The 24650-nt window shown below is 36.7% G+C and overlaps 1 protein-coding gene across 2 annotated transcripts in view; it reads left to right on the top strand.

The window, feature by feature from the left end:
- OXSR1 (oxidative stress responsive kinase 1) overlaps positions 1-24650 on the top strand; it is a 97920-nt gene that overhangs the window by 67855 nt on the left and 5415 nt on the right. For both annotated transcript variants that reach the window (XM_030812115.1, XM_003256863.3), the window contains 7 exons: positions 1894-1942; positions 2569-2634; positions 9057-9179; positions 14989-15024; positions 20627-20773; positions 22221-22285; positions 24535-24587. In XM_030812115.1, the coding sequence (XP_030667975.1) occupies positions 1894-1942; positions 2569-2634; positions 9057-9179; positions 14989-15024; positions 20627-20773; positions 22221-22285; positions 24535-24587 (539 nt within the window). The remainder of the gene's footprint in view (positions 1-1893; positions 1943-2568; positions 2635-9056; positions 9180-14988; positions 15025-20626; positions 20774-22220; positions 22286-24534; positions 24588-24650) is intronic.

Here is a 24650-nt window from a genome sequence, read left to right as displayed (position 1 = left end):
CTTCCACTTGTACACGTTGTTGTGAAACTACTGGACACGAAGCAAAGACAAGCTCCTACAGGCAACCTCGGGGAACAGATTACCTACTGAGGATTAGCAGGTAGACTTGACAGCCACTTCCCCAATAACACAACAGTTGAGGCCAGCATTTAGTGAAACGCTCAGAGAAAATACAGTCATGTATCACTTAAAATGATGAGGATACATTCTGCAATATGTGTATTAGGCAGTTTTGTCATTGTGTGAACATCATAGAGTGTACTTACACAAACTTTGATGGTACAGCCTACCGCATGCCTAGGCTATTTAGTGTAGCCTGTTGCTCTGACTACTGTCAAATACACAGTATATTGTTGGCCAAAGCATTAAGAGGCTCATGACTGTGGCTTTAACCCAGAGTTCTCCAGCTAGTCAGAGTATCATTCAAGAATGAGCATGAAATTATTTTGCACACAGAAATTGAGTTTTCCAGTCACATTCTGTCACTTAAAGAACCCATAAGTTGTGCTTTAGAAAGAAGGAAATGAAGTCAGAAGAAAGGAATGAATAATAAAAGCAATGTTGAGCAATCACATTGTTGAGCATATTGAAATCTTGAGTGAATGAAAAAATAAGATTGATGTAGGATTTCAGTTTGCATAGCACTTTCACATTTATTCAACTTTTTAATCTTTATAATAATCATCTGAGGTGCTGGTTCTTGAACTTGAACGCATATTGGAATTACCTGGGGAGTTTTAAAAATTACTAAAGACAGTTAAAGATTCCGCTTTAATTGGTATGAGGTACAGTCTGGTCATTGGTTTTGTTTGTTTGTTTGTTTGTTTTTGAGACAGTCTTGCACTGTCGCCCAGGCTGGAGTACAGTGGCACAATCTCGGCTCACTGCAACCTCCGCCTCATGGGTTCAAGCAATTCTCCTGCCTCAGCCTCCCTAGTGGCTGGGACTACAGGTGCACGCCACCATGCACTGCTAATTTTTGTGTTTTTTTAGTGGAGGCAGGGTGTCACCATATTGGCCAGGCTGGTCTTGAACTCCTGACATCGTGATCCACCCACGTTGGCCTCCCAAAGTTCTGGGATTACAGGCGTGAGCCATGGTGCCCGCTGGTCACTGGGATTTTTACATTCTTCCCAGATAGTTTAATGCACAGCAGTGTTTAAGAACTACTGCTCTTAGGGGCTTGGCCAAGTAATACTGAACCTTAGAGAGGTTGTGATTTGCTCAGGATCAGGTAGGTGTGTCACAAAATCTTTTAAAAGCTTGTAAAATTGACAGTCATGTCTTTACTTAAAAGGAAATAAGACCATGAAGAAATGAGTTAAACACTGAGTTTTGTTAAATTTGGGGAATATACTTTACTTTTAGAATTTTCAGTTTTAAAGGGAGATTGTGAAATCTATTTTTAAGGATCTGTGGTTACCTAAATTGAAGGCTGGCAGGCTACCATGTGGCAAGAAGTGGAGGTCTTGATTTGGTCCATTTCCTCTTTGTGTGTTTAAATATATTTTTATGCCTTGCTAAAAATGTTAGATAGATATTTTCTAGCTTACTTATTGGGAAATAATATTAAATATTAAATTAATATTATTAAATAGCAAATATATTAGACTCTATTAAGAAATCATGCTTCCAGAAAAAACATTTCACTAATGATTTTTTCAAAGAATCTACAATAATTATTATCAGAATATTTGTTTTGAGTTTTTTATTTTATTCAGTGTCCTGTATCAAGTGTATTTTACTTTTGCTTTTTAGCAATTTAAGGAAAGTAGAGTATACTGAGTTTTTATTTTGCTGTTGAAAAATTTTTTTCTCATTTTTGATGATGGAATCTCACATTACACTTGAATTAATTGTAAAAACATTTCTTCCCTCCCTCCCTGGTTTTAGACCAACAGCAGCAGAACTGTTAAGGCACAAATTTTTCCAGAAAGCAAAGGTAGGAAATTCCAGCTTTTGATTATGTGTGTTCATAGGATGCTCCTCAATTACTCAGATTGTGTTCACTGCTTAGAAGTTGGATGATTATGTTTGGAAAAATGATGGTAGATAAAATAATTGCAAGCACTATGTATACAGTCTTTGGTAATTAAGATAATTGCTTCAGAATTTAGTAAATCCGTTTTTAAATATTAGGTTAAACTGATCATAGGAACAATGATTATTAAATTTTGCCATTATAAATATAATTTGTGAAAAATACTGAACTCTGGTTTTAAGGTTTACTACTGAATTTGTAAACTCTCATTTCCCAAATAAATCAGATAGTAGGATGTTACTGTAGTTGGAAATGTAGGACCATGATCTCAAAGAACATACAGTACAGCAAACTCTTCATAGACAATGGTTCATGCAGTGTACTACATCTTAATTTTCTGTCTCAATTTATGAAATTGTGGTAGTAATTTACTAAAGGAGCTTCAGAGTGAAAGAATGAAAGTTTTTCTCACACTTCATTACAGAACAGTTACTATATCACATGTTGATTATGGTGAACATTTTTGTGGGGTTTTTTTTGGTACCTTAAAAACTTATAAGAACAAAATACTTACTTTTCCTCTCCAGAATAAAGAATTTCTTCAAGAAAAAATATTGCAGAGAGCACCAACCATTTCTGAAAGAGCAAAAAAGGTAAATCGGAATTTAACTCAGTTTTCCTGAAGAATTTACTTTATTTTTGCATTTTGAAAACATGTTAAGTAATACATTGTTAATAGTATATGAGAACTACTGGTTTTCTTTCGATCCTTTCTAAAGCATTCTTTGATACATTCATTCAGCAAATATCTTTGGTCTACTGTATGCCTTGGTATTACTCTGCTATCTTTTAGGATGAAAAGGGATGCTAGACTGTAATTGGTAAATTAATTCTAAACTCTGATAACTGTTTCCAGCTACCAGAGTGAGTTGTGATTTTACATAGCATTTATAGCTTTGGGTATAAGTCACAGTACCCTCTTTGGAACTCCAAATTTTCTACTGCCTTTATAGAAAGACTGAAAGAACCTTATTATGCGTATGTAATTTCTAAGAAGTTTGGTCATGATGTGAGCATACAGAATGCTTTAATATCTCATTTTGGGCAGACTATATTAATCTTCCTGTCCATGATACTTTTATGAACCTCTGTGAGAGCAGGGAGAAGAAAATCCTCCCTTTTCCCCACTCTTACTTCTCTGCTCAAGCAGATTTATCCAATGTGAAGGAAAGGAGGCAGTTTGGGCTTCTGTTGATGATAGACTTGAAGAAGGTAAAGGTCTTACACCTTGTATAATATAGTGGTAGGCCTGTCCAAGAAGTTAGAAGCATTATGTCTAACAGTGGCTTATTCTCTTCCATAGATCTCACTGCTTGGGAATTTTGATATATTCCGAGAATTTAACACAATAAAGAACCAGAAATGTATATTAAATACTTGGAAATGATATTCTTAATAAGCACTGGTAAAACAGTTAACTTGTCTCTATTTTAGAGATGTATCTTTTTCAGTGGCTATAATCCATCGTTACATATCAGAATCTCTTGGGGACTTAAAAAAAAAAAAAAGAAAGAAAGAAACATAGACAGTGTCATCCCAAACCAATTAAAGTCATGTCTCTAGTGGATGAGACCTGGAAGATTATTCTCATGGATAGCTACTACATTAAAAACTCACTTGGCTCATTCATTCACTTTATGTCAAGTCTACTCAAGTGGCCTTTCCTCAGAATAATATTCTCTGATTACTAAAACAGTACCCTCCCATGACTCTCTATCCCTTTACCCTACTTATCATCATCTGACATTTTACAGTCTTTCTTTACCATTAGAATAAAAGCTTAATGAGAACAGGGACTTTTTTTCATTGCTGTATCTTCAGTGTGCCTAGAATAGTTCCTGACACATAGGATATTCTTAAATGATACGTATGTATTTCTATACTTATTAATAATATGTATAAAATTTCTATGCTTATTATTGTTTATAATAAATCCCATCTGAGATACATGTTGATTTATATCTGAAATCTGATTAATTTAAGAAGAGTAAGTTGGGTGCGGTGGCTCATGCCTGTAATCCCAGCACTTTGGGAAGCCAAGGCAGGTGGATCACTTGAGGCCAGGAGTTCAAGACCAGCCTGGCCAACATGGTGAAACCTCATCTCTACTAAAAATACAAAACTTAGCCCGGCGTGGTAGTACATGTCTGTAATTCCAGCTACTCGGAAGGTTGAGGCATGAGAATCATTTGAATGCAGAAGAGGGAGGTTGCAGTGAGCTGAGATTATGCCACTGTACTCCAGCCTGGGTGACAGAGCAAGACTCTGTCTCAAAAAAAAAAAAAAAAAAAGAGCGAGCCTCAGACCGGGGATATAGTGACTCATGCTTGTAATCCCAGCACCTCTGGGAGGCTGAGGTGGGAGGATAGCTTGAACCCAGGAGTTCAAGGCCAGTCTGAGCAACATAGTGAGACCCCATATCTATAAAAAGAATTTAAAAATTAATGAGCTATGGTGGCGTACACCTCTGGCCCCGGCTATTCAGGATGTTGAGGTGGGAGGATCACTTGAGCCTGGGAGGTTGAAGGCACAGTCAACTGTGATCATACCACTGTACTCCAGCCTGAGTGAATACCTGCATGTATTTCCACCCTCCTGCCAAAAATTATCTACTAAAAGAACTGTTAAGAGAATAAAAAGAGATCAAGCACGGTGGCTCACGCCTATAGTCCCAGCATTTTGGGAGGCTGAGGCGGATGGATTGCTTGAGCTCAGGAGTTCAAGACCAGCCTGGGCAACATGGCAGACCCTATCTCTACTAAAAATACAAAAATTAAAATTAGCCAGGCATGGGGTGCGTGCCTGTGGTCCCAGCTACTCAGGAGGCTGAGGTGGGAGGATTGTTTGAGCCTACAGGGCAGAGGTTGTAGTGAGCCAAGATCATGCCACTGCACTCCAGCCCAGGTGACAGAGCGGGACTGTGTCTCAAAAAGAAAAGAAAAAAGAGAATAAAAAGAAAAAGCACAAACCTCTAGTGGACAAAAAATGGGAGCAGTGAAAGCTGCAACCAAATTTTTAAAACTTTGATGCCCATGAATTAGTGGTAAAGGACTTGGCAAATCAGTGGACTATAATTGCTAAGCCAGTATTAAGAAAAGCTTGGAAGCTACCATATACAACAGAACCCTGAAAGGTAAGGGAATTAATAGTGCCAGGTACCTCCAGAAATGAGAGTGAAAGTAGGGCTAAAAACGGGAAGATTGGTTGAAAGTCTTAAGATAGAGTTAGACTCTGGTCCCTCCCCTACTCCATGCTGCACTCCAGGAGATGTCTGGAGGTTTATTCTGCAGAAGGGTAAAGAAATGGTCTCTGAACTGAAGGACACTAGGCACAGTTAAAGATGGGAATAACTTACTGAGAAGGGCATTTAAGTAATTGTTTACACATTGAATGTTAAGAATCTATTCATATCACTGCATTCAACTCCTGGAACACAAACATTAAGGCTTATTACCCCCTAGACAAGGCATTGAAAAATCCTTATTTGATCAATGTGACTAGCCTAAGAGGAAAAACAGAAGTACTGACACTGGAGGTGGGAAATGCTCACCCACATCACTCTGTAGTGAAGCAAACTCCACCCACTTAAAAGCTCAGTGTTTCCAATCAGTGCTTTAGTTCCTTGCTTTTAAATATGAGCATAGATCTAGGATCACAGGATACCTCCGGGAAACCTCTTAATGTGAAAAATAGAGGTCAAAATAAACAGAAAAAAAAAGAAACTTACAGGAAACAGACTATATAGGAAGATAATTTAAATAAAATCATGACTGTCTTTAGAAATAAGAGTTTATATTTGCCAGGAGTGGTAGCCCACGCCTGTAAATCCCAACACATTAGGAAGACAAGTCAGGAGGATCGCTTGAGCCCAGGAGTTCTAGACCATCCTGGGTAACAAGGCAAGACCCAGACTCTACCAAAAAAAAATTAGCTGGGCATGGTGGCATGTGCCTGTGGTTCCAGCTGCTCGGGAGGCTGAGGCAGGAGGATCGCTTGAGCCCAGGAGGTAGAGGCTGCAGGGAACTGTGTTCGCACCACTGCACTTCAGCCTGGGTGACAGAGCAAGACCCTGTCTCAAAAGAAAAAAAAAAGAGTTTACATTCACAAAAAGTGAACATGATACTATTAAAGAAGCATTTGTGCCATGACAATTCAGTGAAGACTAAAGAATCATCATCTTCAAGTGGCCTTGGTACAACTGAATATTCACATGCAGAAGAATGAAGTTGGGTCTTTTACTCTCATCCTACAAAAAATTAACTCAAAATGGATTGTTGACCTAAATATAAGAGCTAAAGTTATAATACTGTTGGAAGAAAATATAGTTATAAATCTTTGGGAATTTGAACTAGGCAAAGCTTCCTTAGATATGACACCAAAAATACAAGCAATAAAAGGAAAAAGTAGGTAAATTGATTTTATCAAAAGTTAAGACTTTTGTGCTTCAATAGACGCTGGCAAGAAAGTGAAAAGACAACCTACAGAATGGGAATAAATATTTGCAAATCATATATATGATAAGGGACTTGTATCTAGAATATATAAAGAACTTTTGCAATTCAATAATAAAAAGACAACACATTTTTAAAAATGGGCAAAGGATCTGAATAGAAACCTCTTGAAGATACATAAATGGCCAGTAAACACATGAAAAGATACTCAGTATTATTAGCCATCAGAGAAATGCAAATCAAAATAACAAAGAGATACCACTTCACACCCACTAGGATGGCTATAATCAAAAAGACAGTAACAACTGTTGGTAAAGATGTGGAGAGATTGGAACATTTCTGCACTGGTGATGGGAATGTGAAATGGTGCAGCCACTTTGGAAAGCAGTCTGGCAGTTCCTCAGAAGCCTAAACAAAGTCACCATGTGACCCAGCAATTCTACTCCTAGGCACACGCCAGAGAATTGAAAACGTAAGTCCACACAAAAATGTGTACGCTGCTCATAGCAGCATTATTCATAATAACCAAAAAGTGTAAACAACCCACATGCTCATCAGCTGATGATTAGATTTGTAAAATGTGTTATATTCATACAGTAGAATATTATTTGACAATAAAAAGGAATGAAATACTGATACATGCTATAGCATGGATGACCCTTTCAAACATTATGCTAGTTAAAAAAAGCCCATCACAAAAGACCACATGTTGTATGATTCAATTTATGTGAAATGTTGAAAATAGGCAAATGTAAAGAGACAGAAAGTAGATTGGTGGTAACTTTGGACTGGGGGTTTTGGAGAGAAATGGGCAGTTACTGCTAAAGAGTATGGCATGTCTTGTGGGGAGTGATAAAAATGTTCTAAATTTGATGGTAGTGATGGTTGCACAACTTTGAATGTACTAAAAATCATTGAACTGTATACTTTGAGTGGTTCAGTTGTCTGGTGTATGAATTATTAGGGAGCTTTCAGAGAACCAGGACCAGTACCAACAAAAAGCTTTTGGAAATTGAAAACATAGAAGAAATGAAAAATTCGATACAAAGGTTGAGGAAATTTCCCAGAAAAGAGTTCAAAAGGCCCAGATATAGATAACAAAAAAGCTGAGATTAGAGGACCATTTGAGAAGGTACAGCGTTTGAGTAAAGAGAATTCCAGAAAAGGAGAACTGAGAAAAACAGAAGAAAGTAAATCATTGACAAAATAATTCAAGAAAAATGTCCAAAACTGGATGGTCATGAATTTCCAGATTGAAAGAGTCTTGAGTACTCAGCACAATTAATAAAAATAGACTAATGCTAACATACGTTACCATGATAAGTCAGAATACTGGAGGCAAAAAGAAGAATCTGTAGTCTTCCAGGGAGGGGGGAAATGTCACAGATAGGATCAGGAGTCATGATGACCTCAGTAGCACTTCTGGAAGCCAAACAATGAGGCAGTTTTCTTCAAAGGTATGAAAGAAAATAATTACTGATGCAGCCTTTTCTTTTTTAACCAAACAATGAATGCAGTGTGAAGATGGAATCAAGATAAGTTCAGAAATGCATGACTTTAATACATGCTAATGGTGGAGATGGTGCTTAAACTAAAAACAGAAGTCATGTGACCCAGGACGCACAATCCTCTGGCCGATGTTAGAATTAGATCTGAAATAGGAGACATGCTGTGAAACCAGTCTAGGATGGAACAGATCAGGAGGTTCTGGTGAGAGTCTTCTTCAAGAAGATGATACTGACAGAATACCCATTTGAATGTGGTAAAAGGAGATATAAACAGCTGAGAGAGAATAAATACTAACTACAGGGGAAATAGAAGTGGTAATATACAATAAGGCTCAGCTCTGAATATGATATATATAATCATGTTATGTAAACACTGAATATTGATCTAACCAAAATCATAGTATGTCTTGAGAAAAGAATAGAGAGTTCATAACAGAGTTAAATTTTCATCTTCTATTGTGGGAAGTCCTACAGATAACTCCTAAAACCAAAAAATCAGTGAATAATGACAGGAACACATATTCGAGAGATGAATGTCCAAAAAGATAAGCTAAAATGAGTTGAAAGTGGTTGCCAGTGGAGATGAAGCTAAAGGTTAGGAGGTTGCTATTTTTTTTAACAAAACATGCACAGCTCTAGTACTCTTGAAATCATATGCAAGTATAATTTTGACTTAACAAATTAAAAAGAAAAAATAACAGATTTTAAATCTTGGGTTTATTCATTTTGAGCACCCAAAACCTCTTTTTTTTTTTTTTTTCCTTAAATGTCTCAGGACATTTAAAATCAGATTTTACCTGTGATTTTACATAAGAAGGATTTTGATGTTTGGGCTTAGAGCATAGAAGTACAGCAGTTGTTACTAAAGACACGTAATAGAGATTGTCAACAGAGAGCAGGTGATGGTTGGAGGATATGAATTTGTATGGGAACATTTATGGGGAAAATGATTATCTACTTAATGGATTGAAGTGATAGAAAAAGAGAGAAATACAGAGTTTTCTACTTAGTAAGCATGAAATACCACCATAACCCACTTCTCTTTCTAATGAGCAGGTTCGGAGAGTACCAGGTTCCAGTGGCCGTCTTCATAAGACAGAGGATGGAGGCTGGGAGTGGAGTGATGATGAATTTGATGAAGAAAGTGAGGAAGGGAAAGCAGCAATTTCACAACTCAGGGTAAATTTTATTAAACTGTGTACTTTAGCTAGAACTTTTTGTAGTTCTTGTTCAGCTTAACCAGCTAAAATACAAAGAATACAATTGTAACAGGATTTTCTTGAACAGCTTATTAATAATAGGAGCCCAGTTAATTCTGCATGGAAAGTTGGACTTAGACATCTGTTTGAATATGATAATATTTAGAGTATATAAAAATGACCCAAATCTACCAAATCTAGAGACGAAAGCTGCAAATGTCTGAGATGCAAAATTCACTGGATAGGATTAATGGCCAATTAGACACTGCAGAAGAAAAGGTTAGTGAACTTGAAGGCCCAGCAATGGAAGCTTTTCCCCTGAAGTCTGTTATCCTTCTACTAAGGAGGAATGGTGTATCTCTTATTCAGTTGGTACATCCTAGATATCTGTCATGCACACGTGTGTGTGTTTCCTAAAAACAGGGAAGACAAGAGTCTTCCTTTGGTTCATTTCATCACTCTTGCCTAAAAGCACTGCCTAAAGTTGTCAGGACTCATTCATTCCTAAGACTGGAAGTGCTTATAATGAAATATAAATGTTTGAGGGTATTATACCTTTGACTGCTTAGGACTGTTTTTGTGGGATGAATAGTGAGTATACTGGTATATCGCTTCCTGCTTTTAGGATCTGCTTTGGTGAAAGCACTTATGACTTTCTTGATCAACACTGAATATTTGTTGACCTTGTTTATCTAATGAGGTCTTTGAGTCTAGTCCTTCTGCAGAGCTAAGTTTGTAAAGGCCTTGCCAATGGAAGTTGGCAAAAATCGATTAAGCGCTAAGCTTGGAAACACTGTTTAGAAGATAAATGCAAATATTCGTTTACGTACGATTGTGAGTTTAATGTTTCTTTATAAATGTGAGACTATGGCATCCTTTCTTCCTTACTTTTTCATGTGACTCCTGTCTGAATTGATACTCTCATATATTGTTATATTAAAGCTACCAGAGGAAGCTAAAGCTGCATGAATTTTGTAGTTCTAGCTTCCTGTGAAAGGGATGATGATGCTATTTTTCTTCTGACTAACAAATATTTGGAGAGATACATTATAGCTTTTCAGTATCTAATTATTACTCTCTAGCTATCTATAGATAAATTTGGTAGTTCTGAAATAGTTATAGTAGCTTTCTTATAACCTAATACATTGGTATCTAAACAACACAGAAACTTATATACTTTGGCCACAGAATAAGTAGTTTTCTGTCCAGTATTTTTCATGTTATCTATATAGCATTTTTGAGACCATGAATTCTTTTTAAGAACATGAGTCTTTTAAAACTAAATTGAACTATGTTAAGAAAATAATATACCATGATCAAATGGGGTAGGGTGCAATGATGGTTCAGTATTAGGAAATCTCATAATATTGATAGATCTAAGGAGAAAAATCGTATTTTTATTTTCATAGATTCTGAAAAAGGCTTTGACAAAATTCTGCCCATATTCATAATGCTCTTATGTAGATCCCAATTTCCATCTTTATATTGTTTTCCTTATGCCTGAAAAACTTCCCTTAATATTTTTTGTGTTGTAAGTCTTCTGGTGATGATTTTATGTCTGAAAATGTCTTTGTTTTGAGAATGTATGTTTGCAGGGTATAGAATTCCAGCTTGACAGGTTTTTGTCTTTCAGCATTTTAAAGATGTTTCTTCACCATCTTCTTGCTTGCATCTTTCCACTGAGAAATTTTGTGACATTCTTATTCTTGTTCCTTTATAAGTAACGTGTCTTTTTTCCCTGGCTGCTTTTAAGGTTTCCGCTTTACAAATGGTTTTGGAAAATTTGATTGTGATATGCCTAGGTATATTTTTCTTCATGTTTCTTGTGCTTGGGGTTTATTGAGCTTCTTCGATCTGTGGGTTTATAGGTTTTTATCAAGTTTGGAAATTTTTCAGCCATTATATTTTCAAACATTTTTTTCTGTCCTCCAGTAACATATATATTAGGCAGCTCGAAGTTGTCTCACAGCCCACTGTTTCTCTTAATTTTTTTAAAATTCTTTTTTTCTGTCTATTTTGTGTAGTTTTTATGCCAGCTTTCAAGTTTATTTATCTTCTGCAATGTCTAATCTTCTGCTAATCCCATCCAGTTCCTGTTTCATCTCAGGCATTGTAGTAGTCTAGAAGTTTAATTTTTTTCCCATCTTCTATGTCTCTACTTAACTTTTTGGAGATATGTAATACAGCTATGATAACTATTTTAACATCCTTCTCTTCTAATTCTAACATCCATGTCAATTCTGAATTGGTTTTGTTTGGTTAGTTATTCTCTTCATTATGGCTCGAGGAGTATTTTCCTGCCTTTCTGTATCTAGTAATCTGATTAGATGCCAAACATTGTAATTTTCACCTTATTGCTTGCTGACAATTTTGTATTTCTGTAAGTCTTCTTGAGCTTTGTTCTGGGATACATTAAAGTTAGTTGGAAATAGTTTAATGCTTTTAGATCTTGCTTTTATGATTTGTTAGTTGGATCTGGAGTAGTGTTCAGCCTACAGCCATTTATTCCCCACTACTGAGACAAGACCTTTTTGAGAACACTACCCAATCCGTTGTGAGTTATTAGTTTTTCTATTCGGGCTGGTGGAAATAGGCACTGTTCCTGGCCCTGTGTGAGTGCTATGCACTCTTCCCTCTCATCGTTTTTGATGTTTTCCCCCCCTATTCTCAGGCATTTCCTCACATGCATTCGTTGATAAGTATTCTGTCAAACATTCAAAAGTGACTGTCTGCAGCTATCTAGGGTTCACTCTCTTTGTAGCTTTCTCCTTCCTTGTACTGTTTTATCAACTTAATCTGCCTTGGTCTCCCTGTCTCTTAGCTCTGTTTCCTCAACTCAGGCAGTTCCTTGGATTTCATCTAGGTTCCACCTCCCTGTGCCACAGCTTGGAAGCTTTCAAGGCAGTATGTAGGGACAAGGCCCACCATTTTTTTTCCCTGTCTTCCAGGAATCACTGTTTTTCTTTGACAAGTGCCCAATGTCTTGAAATTTTTTACTTCATATATTTTATCTTTTTTGCAGACGTGGGGTTGTTTCAGGCAGAAAGATAAATCTGGTCCCTGTTTATTCATCATGGCCTGAAGTGGAAGTCTACAATTATATTTTGAGTGAATGTGTAACTGTACTGAAGGCGAATATAAAAAGAAAGAATCCAAGTAACCTATGAATATAGTATTTGACTATGTGTTCTCAGGTGGAGTTGATGGGGGAAAGAGAAAACTTAAGACAAACCTTGAGCTCCTTTTATTAGGATTATTTTTCATAGTTGTAAATGCAGAGCAGTTCAGAAACTCTTGTAGATGTAGGATTGAGGAAATGAGTAAATGTCTCAATGTTCTTGGGAGCCAGGATTCTCACTATAGAAGAAGATATACGCAGGTACGGAACAGGGCAAGGTGAGAAAGAATCCTGTGGCAATGGGTTTGAATTGGAGGCATTGGTGTGAATTCAAGCTTTGTATAGTGTGTGTATGTGTGAATGTATGTGTGTGCGTGTATGTATATACGTGTGTCTATACTTGCATATATTTCTCAGCTTTGTCCACTGAATGGCCCGGAAGCAAAGAAACCCCAATAATGACATGCCTTGTATCCAGATAATGGTCTCTAATACCATTCCCCACTAAAGGGAACCAGGGCTCTTTTGAGAAATGGTTGATTCCAGGACTTGGGCAGGGAAAATATAAGAGGAATCTTGAATATTATCTTCCTTTGCCAGAAGGAAAAGATACTTAAAAAAAAAATAACTCATAAGGACACAAGTGCCAGCTCGAAGTTACTCCTACTGGCAAAATCTGGGACAATTTAACCACCAAAATAAAGTGCAATAATTAATTAAAAATAATTTAGAAAATAGCTATCTATGAGTCTATACCAATAACAAATACATATATAAACAAATGGGGGAAAAGGCATGGTTCTTCATTACAGTGGGCTACCAAGTGCTGACCAGTAAATATGGACGAGTGTTGGAGATGGAAATCATCATTTTACAATCATCGTCCTAAGCATAGGATTAGGCAGCAATCATCAATGAAGCTAAATATAGGGGGGAGTTTTGATAAGCAGGATATTTTCAGGGTCTGAAAGTGTGTCCCCACATATTACCTATTCACCACAAGGGAAAAAAATTAGGTTTTTTTATACTGGAGAAGGAGGAAAATTCCTTGACTAGGTGATTAAAATTAACATCACCAACGAGGGGCAGATGAACATGTGATACAGTAAGAAGGACACGTCAGTATGTGGAATTCCAAGTGGGAATTCATGTAAATATAATAATAAGGAAACATTAGATAAACCCCAAGTGAGGGACATATATTAAAGTATGTGGTGGGAGTGGAGGGACTGTATTCTCCAAAAATGTTGATGTTCCAGATTTTAAAAATCTAAGAAATGTGAAAACTACCTGCAATACATGATCCTAGACTGCATTCTATACTGGAGGAAAAACAAAAGGCTACAAAGGACATTAGTGTCAGTTGACATTTACACTATAAATTAGATAAAAGTATTATATCATGTTAAATTTAATGAGAACTATAGTTTGAAGTTATATAAGAAAACATCTCATTCTTAGGAAATGTGTACACTCTGATTATTAAGTGGTAAACAGCCATGATACATGCAACTTATTCTCAAATGGTATAGGAAAAATATATTTAGAAAGAGAAAGTGAGCATCCAAATGATAAAGCAGATGAGGGGAAAAAAGGTTAATAATAAATGAATTGGGGTAAAGGGTATACTTACGTTCTTGTATTGTTATAGCACCTTTTCTGTAAGTTTGAAATTATTTACAAAAGTTTTTTTTTCTTTTAGTCTGGATGAATTCAGTATTTACAAAGTTGTTTTTTTTGTTTGTTTGTTTTTTAAAAGGTTTTGGGTTGGCCACTTACTTGGTATGCTACATTAGCTATTACCTGAGCTTTGATTACTCTTTAATGAAATGGTGATAAAAGTGTTAAAAAAAAAAAAAACCCATCAATTGATCTTTGACATATTCTGACTAAGTCCATCGTTGTCAGAATTTATCATAAATTGTTACTTGTTTAGAGGTAAGTTTTTTGGTAAACTACAGTGCCTGTATCCAGAATTACTGCTAACTTTTATTATTTACCAAATAAACAGCTTAAATTTTCATATGGCAGATTATAATTGGTCATTTCCTAATAAATGTGGTTTACACCAGATATTTGAGACCTCACCTCAAGTATCAGTTTATTTCCACTACCTTTATTTTTGCTAGTGGTCCATGCTTTATTTTTGGACCACCCATGTTTCTTTACATACCAGATTCCCAAATATCCACCACCAAGAGTAAGGGTAGTAGACTCTTGACATGCAGCTTTCAGATCAATTTTGGCTCAAGAGTTTTCTCCATTAAAACCTGTAAACAGAATTACTCTGCTTTGAGAATGTGTTGGATAATTAGCTTAAAAGTTTAGGTTTGGTCTGGGATTTTATATACATAATATGTTCACGATTAGTAGAAAGAATTTTACTTTGGACAATGTGACAGTCCCATTATGTATGCTTATAAAGCTCACAATTTTAAAATATGGAATTTTAAAATTGATAAGTACATTGATGTATTTGTTACAGGCTACCTGGACAAAAAATACAATACTATCATGACAGTTATTTTTTCCAGAAAACTTTCAGTAGACTTGCTGGTGAGTTAATATATGGATCAGAATTAAATGGAGTTGAACATCACTTGCAGTTTGGGACTGACTACAAGTAACCTGAGTTGTGAGTTAACAATCACCCTTTTTGTATTTCTTTTAGTCTCCTCGAGTGAAAGAATCAATATCAAATTCTGAGGTAAGTAATTGTGATTATTGAATCCTTGTTAAAGTATATGTGCTTTTGTTTTGGTTTCAATTCTAAGCACTTTTTTTTGTGCATATGTGTGCTTAAATGAGAATGCAACTTTATACCAATCAAATTTTAAAAGTTGGCCTAAGGGCTCAGAATGTTCTTCCTTGCTTCTTTGATTCTGTGAATTTTTTGTTTTTATTTTTGGTTTGGGCTGCTGGAAGTGAAAAGTTATTTATTTATTTATTTTTTTGAGACAGAGTCTCACTCTGTCACCCTTGCTGGAGTGCAGTGGTGTGATCACAGCTCACTGCAGCCTTGACCTCTTGGGGCTCAAGTGATCCTTCCACCTTAGCCTCCTGGGTAGGTGGAACCACGGGCACACACCACTATGCCTAATTTTTGTATTTTTTGTAGAGATAGGGTCTCACCTTGTTGCCCTGGCTGGTCTCAAGCTCCTGGGCTCAGGCAATCTCCCTGCCTTGGCCTCCCAAAGTGCTGGAATTACAGGCATGTGCCAATGTGCCCTGCTGAAAAGTAGTATTTTTGCATTAATTTGTTTGCAAATTTGTCATATGCCAACTGTCCTTTTTGAATTTTTTCTTTCAGCCTCAGCCTCTTCTCTTGTGAAATACATTCTGTTTTGTGTGGTTACCGTGTCAGTATGATAGGAAATCTTGTTAAACAGATTCTTATTGGGCTGGTTTTCCCTATTCTCATTACCGGAGGAAAACAATCATTTCTATAGTCTATTCTGTCATACAGTCTTACTTCCGGCAGCATCTTCATTCTGAGCTCAGTATTTGGTTTTAACACATCTCTTGCTCTTAAACCAATTCTATTGTTGCCTCTTTGCTAAAAAGTAGCCTTTGTTTTTTCATTTATTTTGTATATAAAGTATATTTGTGTATGTGATTATGTACATTTGTTTACATAGAACTGTATTAAGAGTAAAAACAAATACTGTTCCTTCACATATTAACAGGCCGATATCTGTCAACTTGTATTAGAACTGTTGTTCACTTATGTGTGGCTCCTCTTCTTGGTAGGGGAATTGCGTTTTCCTGCCCCTTGAAATTACATATGGCCATGTCAGTTACTCTGGCCAGTGACATGTTAGCAGAATTGAGAACCACTCATGATTCCCTTTGTCTCCTTACTCCTGCTACCACGACCTGCATTCCTGAGTGAGGATGATACCGAGCTTGTTAGCCCCCGCTGGCGAGAGATAGACTTGAAGTGTGTCCAAGAAACAACTGTTGTTTTAATCCACTGACACTTCAGGATTATTTGTTACTTCTAATTCAACCTATGTTGACTAATACTTGATTTCTCAGAAATTGAATGAGAGGCTATTTTACAGATTATCTAGTTTTTATTTTTAGTCTTCTCCTTGTTCCTTTGCCTAAATATCATCTTCACGTGAACTCTTGCATACTCATATTCTCATGCTTATTACTTTGTTTTTAAATTTGCGATAGACATGAAGTCCTTGCCCACGCCTATGTCCTGAATGGTATTGCCTAGGTTTTCTTCAAGGGTTTTTGTGGTTTTAGGTCTAACATGTAAGTCTTTAATCCATCTTGAATTAATTTTTGTATAAGGTGTAAGGAAGGGATCCAGTTGCAGCTTTCTACATATGGCTAGCCAGTTTATTCCCAGCACCATTTATTAAATAGGGAATCCTTTCCCCATTGCTTGTTTTTGTCAGGTTTGTCAAAGATCAGATAGTTGTAGATATGCGGCATTATTTCTGAGGGCTCTGTTCTGTTGCATTGATCTATGTCTCTGTTGTGGTACCAGTACCATGCTGTTTTGGTTACTGTAGCCTTGTAGTATAGTTTGAAGTCAGGTAGCGTGATGCCTCCAGCTTTGTTCTTTTGGCTTAGGATTGACTTGGTGATGCGGGCCCTTTTTTGGTTCCATATGAACTTTAAAGTAGTTTTTTTCCAATTCTGTGAAGAAAGTCATTGGTAGCTGGATGGGGATGGCATTGAATCTATAAATTACCTTGGGCAGTATGGCCATTTTCATGATATTGATTCTTCCAACCCATGAGCATGGAATGTTCTTCCATGTGTTTGTATCCTCTTTTATTTCATTGAGCAGTGGTTTGTAGTTCTCCTTGAAGAGGTCCTTCACATCCCTTGTAAGTTGGATTCCTAGGTATTTTATTCTCTTTGAAGCAATTGTGAATGGGAGTTCACTCATGATTTGGCTCTCTGTTTGTCTGTGATTGGTGTACAAGAATGCTTGTGATTTTTGTACATTGATTTTGTATCCTGAGACTTTGCTGAAGTTGCTAATCAGCTTAAGGAGATTTTGGGCTGAGACAATGGGGTTTTCTAGATATACAATCGTGTCATCTGCAAACAGGGACAATTTGACTTCCTCTTTTCCTAATTGAATACCCTTTATTTCCTTCTCCTGCCTGATTGCCCTGGCCAGAACTTCCAGCACTTTGTTGAATAGGAGTGGTGAGAGAGGGCATCCCTATCTTGTGCCAGTTTTCAAAGGGAATGCTTCCAGTTTTTGCCCAAAAAGCAATGGCAACAAAAGCCAAAATTGACAAATGGGATCTAATTAAACTAAAGAGCTTCTGCACAGCAAAAGAAACTACCATCAGAGTAAACAGGCAACCTACAGAATGGGAGAAAATTTTTGCAACCTACTCATCTGACAAAGGGCTAATATCCAGAATCTACAATGAACTCAAACAAATTTACAAGAAAAAACAACCCCATCAAAAAGTGGGCGAAGGACATGAACAGATATTTCTCAAAAGAAGACATTTATGCAGCCAAAAAACACATGAAAAAATGCTCATCATCACTGGCCATCAGAGAAATGCAAATCAAAACCACAATGAGATACCATCTCACACCAGTTAGAATGGCCATCATTAAAAAGTTAGGAAACAACAGGTGCTGGAGAGGATGTGGAGAAATAGGAACACTTTTACACTGTTGGTGGGACTGTAAACTAGTTCAACCATTGTGGAAGTCAGTGTGGCGATTCCTCAGGGATCTAGAGCTAGAAATACCATTTGACCCAGCCATCCCATTACTGGGTATATACCCAAAGGACTATAAATCATGCTGCTATAAAGACACATGCACACATATGTTTATGGCGGCACTATTCACAATAGCAAAGAGTTGGAACCAACCCAGATGTCCAACAACTATAGACTGGATTAAGAAAATGTGGCACATATACACCATGGAATACTATGCAGCCATAAAAAATGAGGAGTTCATGTCCTTTGTAGGGACAAGGATGAAACTGGAAAACATCATTCTCAGTAAAGTATCACAAGGACAAAAAACCAAACACTGCATGTTCTCACTCATAGGTGAGAATTGAACAATGAGAACTCATGGACACAGGAAGGGGAACATCACACTCTGGGGACTGTTGTGGGGTGGGGGGAGGGGGGAGGGACAGCATTAGGAGATATACCTAATGCTAAACGACGAGTTACGACGAGTTAATGGGTGCTGCAAAACAACATGGCACATGGATACATATGTAACAAACCTGCACATTGTGCACATGTACCCTAAAACCTAAAGTATAATAATAACAACAACAACAAAAAATGAACATGTTGTTTAATTTCCAAAAAAATAAAAAAATAAAAAAAAATTTGCGATAAAATTCATATAATGTAAAATTTACCATCCTAATCATTTTCAAGTATATAGTCCAGTGGTATTAATTGTATTCACAGTGTAGTACAACCATCACCACCATCCATCTTCAGAACTATTTTATCTTCCCAAACTAAAACTCTGGCTATTAAATAGTAACTGCATTCTCCCCAGTTGCTGGCAACCACCATTCTATTTTCTGTCTATGAATTTGCCTACTCTAGGTACCTCATATAAGTGGAATTATACAGTATTTGTCATTTTGTGACCGGCCTATTTCACTTAGCATAATGTTCTCAGGTTCATCAATGTTGTAGCATAAGTCAGAATGTCCTTACTTTTTAAGGGTCAGTAATATTCATGTGTGTGTGTGTGTGTACATGTACCATATTTTATTCATCTGTCAGTGGACCCTTGGTTTGCTTCTACCTTTTAGCTGTGGTCAATTATGCCATTGTCAACACAGGTGTACAAGTATCTCTTTAAGACCCTGCTTTCAATTCTTTGGGGTGTATACCTAGAAGTGGAATTGCTGGGTATATGGTACTTCTATTTGTAATTTTTTGAGGGACCATCATACTGTTTTCCATAGAGGCTGCACCATTTTGCATGCTCATCAACAAGGGTTCCAATTTCTGTGCATCCTCTCATTACTTTTAAAAATATATCCTTTCCGGGTGGGGGGAGGGGGGAGGGACAGCATTAGGAGATATACCTAATGCTAAATGACGAGTTAATGGGTGCAGGAAATCAACATGGCACATGGATACATATGTAACAAACCTGCACATTGTGCACATGTACCCTAAAACCTAAAGTATAATAAAAAAGAAAAAAAATATATATATCCTTTCCATCTTTACTATAGATAAATGTAAGTACATACAATTTGGAAGCTAATAGTCTTTCGAAATAGTATTAATAATTAACATTTTCAAAAGTACTCTTGAAGGCCTACTTTTCTATAAAATTCTAGGACCAATGAGTAATTGATGACTTCTTATGTATGAAGTTAAATGAACACAAAATTTTATTCCTTGTCTCCTTGATTTTGCTTATATAGTATCACCTATTCAGCCTCTATTATTACTCTTTGAATTTTTTTCTCTTTCAACTTTACATTTTGGCTATTGCATCGTTTTTTCTCCCCCACTAACTGCATAATTTTGAATATGTTTAACTTGTTTTTATACTCAGTCATTTCCCCCAAACTACATAATTAAAGTTTATGAACTATTTCAGACATACAAAATAACATATATAAAATATCTTTTTTTAGTTTTAAAACATCACATTCACTTTTAAAATGCATTTGAGATATGTTAAGGAATTATTGGTTGATTGTCTTTGTAAGAAATACAAAGTCCTCATGCATGGAAAAATATAGCTTCTATAATTTTGTATTACATACTTAAATCTGTATTTTGGAGGTGCTGTTTTGCTGAGCAAAGGAATGGAATAGATTTTGTTAAAGATAAATATAATGCAAAGTGAAAGAAGACAGACACAAAAGACTATATATTGTATGATTCCATTTATATGAAATATCCAGAAAAGCAAATTTATAGAAATTAGATCAGTTGTTGCCTATGGCTGGGTGTGGAAGCAGGAACTAACTATAGACACGAGAGGACTTTTTGGGGGTGATGGAAGTGTTCTAAAACGATTGTGGTGATGGTTGCACAATTCTATATATTGTACAAAAATCGCCAAATTGTTACAGTGGGTAAATGTAGAGAAATATAAATTATACCTCACAGAGTTGTTAAAAGTTTAAAAGCCTGGAAATATTTGACTTCCATTTGGAATAGATATATTCGGAGTAGACACAAAACCCGTACACTACCTAAAAACTACTTTGAAAATATCACCCTGAAAGGCTGAACTTGCTGTCAGCAGACCTGCCTCCCTTTCCACACAACTTAAGCAACACTGTATGTGTGTTTTTGTTACAGCTCTTTCCAACAACTGATCCTGTGGGTACTTTGCTCCAAGTTCCAGAACAGATCTCTGCTCATCTACCTCAGCCAGCTGGGCAGATGCCTACACAGCCAACTCAAGTCTCTCTCCCACCCACCGCAGAGCCAGCAAAAACAGCTCAGGTAAAGCCGGGGATATGCTTTCATGGTCATTCCTTTGGATAGATGAAAAGAGCAGATATTAACGTGGAATGCAACCTAATGTAATCAGGTTAATGTCTTGGTAGATTTTTGAAACAAGTTAGAAATTCTGTCTTCACATTTTTAAGCATGTACAGGTAAAAGAATTTTACAAGGATTACATGCAGGTGTTTAAGCAACAGAATAAGTTAATGATGGAAGTATTTCAAACATCAAAAATTTTGGGCTAATTTCTTGTCAGCTTTGTATTAGATAATTACATTTAACTTCAGAATGCAGCTCATGAAGTTCAACAGAGACTAGGAGAATCGATGGCTGTACTGTTTTTGTTGTTGTTTACTCAGGCTTATACTTTTTATTAATACTCTTTGTTATCTGTGGTTTTTCTCTATTACTCTTTTTAAGTTATTTGTAAATTTTGTGAGGGTTGGTTTGTTAAGTCTGGGTATTATAATCTGTAAACTCATTTATCCAGGCGCACACAAACTTTATTAAATCATACTTCATTGAGAGCAGCCAAGTGAATGAAGGCCCTGCAGTGGGCTGCTACATGCTGTGTAACTCCTACTCTCCCTTCAATAAACCTCAGACACTGCATGCAACATGTGGCCCTATGGTACATGGTTAAAGTAAGACTTTCAGCATCCATTTATTAAATATTAGAAGTTCCATTTTCTTGTCTAACATTTTAGATGAAAAGAAGTATAAATTAAAGGTCTGATTTTTTTTTTCTTTTGCACCCCAATAGATCATCTTGTGTTCTGCCTTTGGAGCTCACTGCTTTGAGCATTTCCAATTAGTCATGGCACTTACTTCATTTAACTTTTTCATCCCTCAAGCTTTCCATTTCTGCCCGCCATATGGGAAAAGATACAGTTGTCTTAGGAAAACTGATGGAAAAATTAGATTCATTTTATAAACAACTTAAATCGAATGCACGTCCTCCAATAAGCAAGCGATAGCTGTACAATTTTCAGAGAGGATTAGTTTAGCCATAAAAAGATTGGAACCTATGTATGGGTTGGATGGATTTCTGAAGGGCAGCTGGTTCAGGCTCTACCTTTTGTATTGTCATATGGTGCACTGGCAGATTTTTAAAAAAAGAGAAACCTAGTTTTGTGTTTTTCAGTCTTGTAGAGGGGAACAGGGGCCTCAGAAATATAAAATGTAAATGTGGCTATGTGTGTAATTTCATCTGGGCTTGAGAGTTGTCTTTCTCATTGTGTTGGACTTAAACTGACATTCAGCTTTTGTTGCTGCCTTGGAGTGCATGTCCTCCTCCAGCTGGGAATGTCCTGGGGATTAGTATGACCTCAGCTGGAGATGAAGAAAATTGCTGCCAAGTAGATGATTCCTCTGCCAGTGACCATTAGTCATCTCCCCACTTAATGTTTCAGGCAATGACTGTATACCTTTCAATGCTTTTTAGGCTTTGTCTTCAGGATCAGGTTCACAAGAAACCAAGATCCCAATCAGTCTAGTACTAAGATTAAGGTAAGTAGACATTTTTTGTTTTGTTTTGTTTTCTGAATACTCTGCATGTGCTGTAATAGTCTGTGCCTGAGAGTAACTGGATAGGATTGTATGTCCTCCAGCATCAAGCTCTGTTTGCTTAGTGTTGTATTATTTTCCCCAGAAATAATAGCAACAGTATGAGGACCTGCATGTTAGCGGGTGTTGTGACTAACTGATGCACATGTTCTCTCAGTTGTTTCTATGCTAATTGGTGATGAGTTTGTGTATTTGCAGTGTAGCTAGTTTGGGTTAGGAAGTGTAGCCTGTAATTGAGGAACAGTTTTTAGGGGAGCAGCACTAACTGGCTTATCTGAAGATCAGTCTTATAATTGGACGAGGTAAGCACCATGAACTCTGAGATTAACTAACCCAAGGAGGGGAGCACTTTTTGATTGTGATAGATCGAATAAAGGCCTTGTTTTTAGAAGGTTAAAAGGAAACTTCTAAATGTTTTTGTAGTCTGTTTCTGTTATGCAGCAAGTACCCTAAATTGGTGGTTCTTGGTGGGAACATACAGAGAGGTCCTGACAGATTGCTCAGCAGGAAGTGCCATAGGTAGCAGTCTGTTCATTTTAACTCCCTGCCCCTCCCCACCCCCCCACCGCCATCAGCACTAGCAGCTGGATTCAAATTCCAGAGCTTTCTTGTCAGAATCACTGTGGTTGTTGTATTGCTCTAGTTAGGTCTCTTTCTACTCATAAATGCATTTGAAAAAAAATTAGTATTAAAGTATCACTTGAGGCAACTCAGGCCTTTTAAAACTATTACTAACATTTTAAAAAAGAGTTCCACTGAATTACCATTAACTCATTCCCTTTGCACATATGAATTCCTAGTCATCTTTCTGTAAGGTCCTAATTGGAGACAGAGACAGCAAGAGCTATTTAAGAGAATGTGGTAAGGAGAATCTCATTGCTCCTTGCCACTAGGAGCAATGCATTTATGCCATAAATGTGAAAAGCGTATTTGGTTATCTTTCCTTTACAGAAGCCTACTTAGTATACCTGATCTCATCTCAAAAATTCTGAGTTACTAGGATGTCTTGACAACTTCATGCTGTTTTAATTTTACATAAAGAATAACACTTTAAGAAAATTATTGTGAAATGTATTAAGCACAGACTATGTATATCACTCTTTGGTACTGTGGAAAGGTGGATACTGAGAAAAGAGAAAATTAAATGACTCCCTTAATAATCAAGTCTAGGTTGGAAGTTGATTTGAACTATGTACTTAGACAGCTAAAAGCAAATTTCAGGTAGTATGTACATGCAGAAGTATAAGTTTGTATGTACCTGTGTAGAAAGAATGCAATGCAAGGGAAAATCATTTGGGGCATGTTATATTTGAGATGGGTAGTTCTATTTTAAGCACAATTTCAGTAACATCCTCAAGTATATTATTCATCAAATAGAAGTAAACCGTCTCCATTATTTATATAAAGTAGATTTGAGTCCTAAGTGAGCAGGCATATCTGCCCTTAGATATAATGTTCTCATTTCTCTGTCTTTAAACAAAACCTCCAGGGATCCTGCTTAATCTCAGTACATGGTGTGATCATCACTATAACTGTACCTCACCAGTCATGTTTGAATTTCTGGAGTCATGTAGTAACTCTGCTACCAGTATGGACCCAATTCCTTTCCCTATCCTCTCTGCCCACCCAAATCCTGCATATCTGTTAAGTCCTATATAAAAACTACCTCTAAAATTTTTCCTTATTATCCCCATCTCTCATATATTATTTGAACTCCTATGGAATTTGAGGGAGTATCATGTATTTCATTTTATGAGTCTGACGAGTCTGACAAGACTGATCACCAGAGGTAGGCAATGAATTGTGGGCATGTAGGAGTGGGGATAACGATGAAAAAGGCATCCTGTATCATTTTAATCACACCTCCCTGTGCTCATACGATTTTCCTCTTCGTTTTATATGTTCTTGGTGGGAATAAGGATGGGAATGGGCATATAAGAATCTACTCAAAGGCACGAAATTTTTATATTGATCAGTAAGGGACATAGATTCAAAGGGTTGTAGGACAATTAGATGATCATTCCGAATTGGTTTTGCTCTGAGCTCTGCAGTGTGAACATATCTGAATACATCATATGATCTGTGGGAACAAAACAGTCTTTTTGAGGCACAGCTTTCTTAATATATGTTGGCAGAATCTCTTTGCATAAATTTAGAAATTCTTATTTTGTGCATTCTGCTTTCTTTCATAGGAATTCAAAAAAAGAACTAAATGATATTCGATTTGAATTTACTCCTGGGAGAGGTGAGGCATCAAACGGATTGAAAACAAAATAGCTTCTAATTTGTGATTCAGTGAAATGTATTA

The sequence above is a fragment of the Nomascus leucogenys genome, chromosome 4, assembly GCF_006542625.1.
Source record: "Nomascus leucogenys isolate Asia chromosome 4, Asia_NLE_v1, whole genome shotgun sequence".
Classification (NCBI taxonomy): Eukaryota; Metazoa; Chordata; class Mammalia; order Primates; family Hylobatidae; genus Nomascus; species Nomascus leucogenys.
Note: the sequence above shows the minus strand (reverse complement) of the source record. Positions and strands in the feature narration are given on the sequence as shown.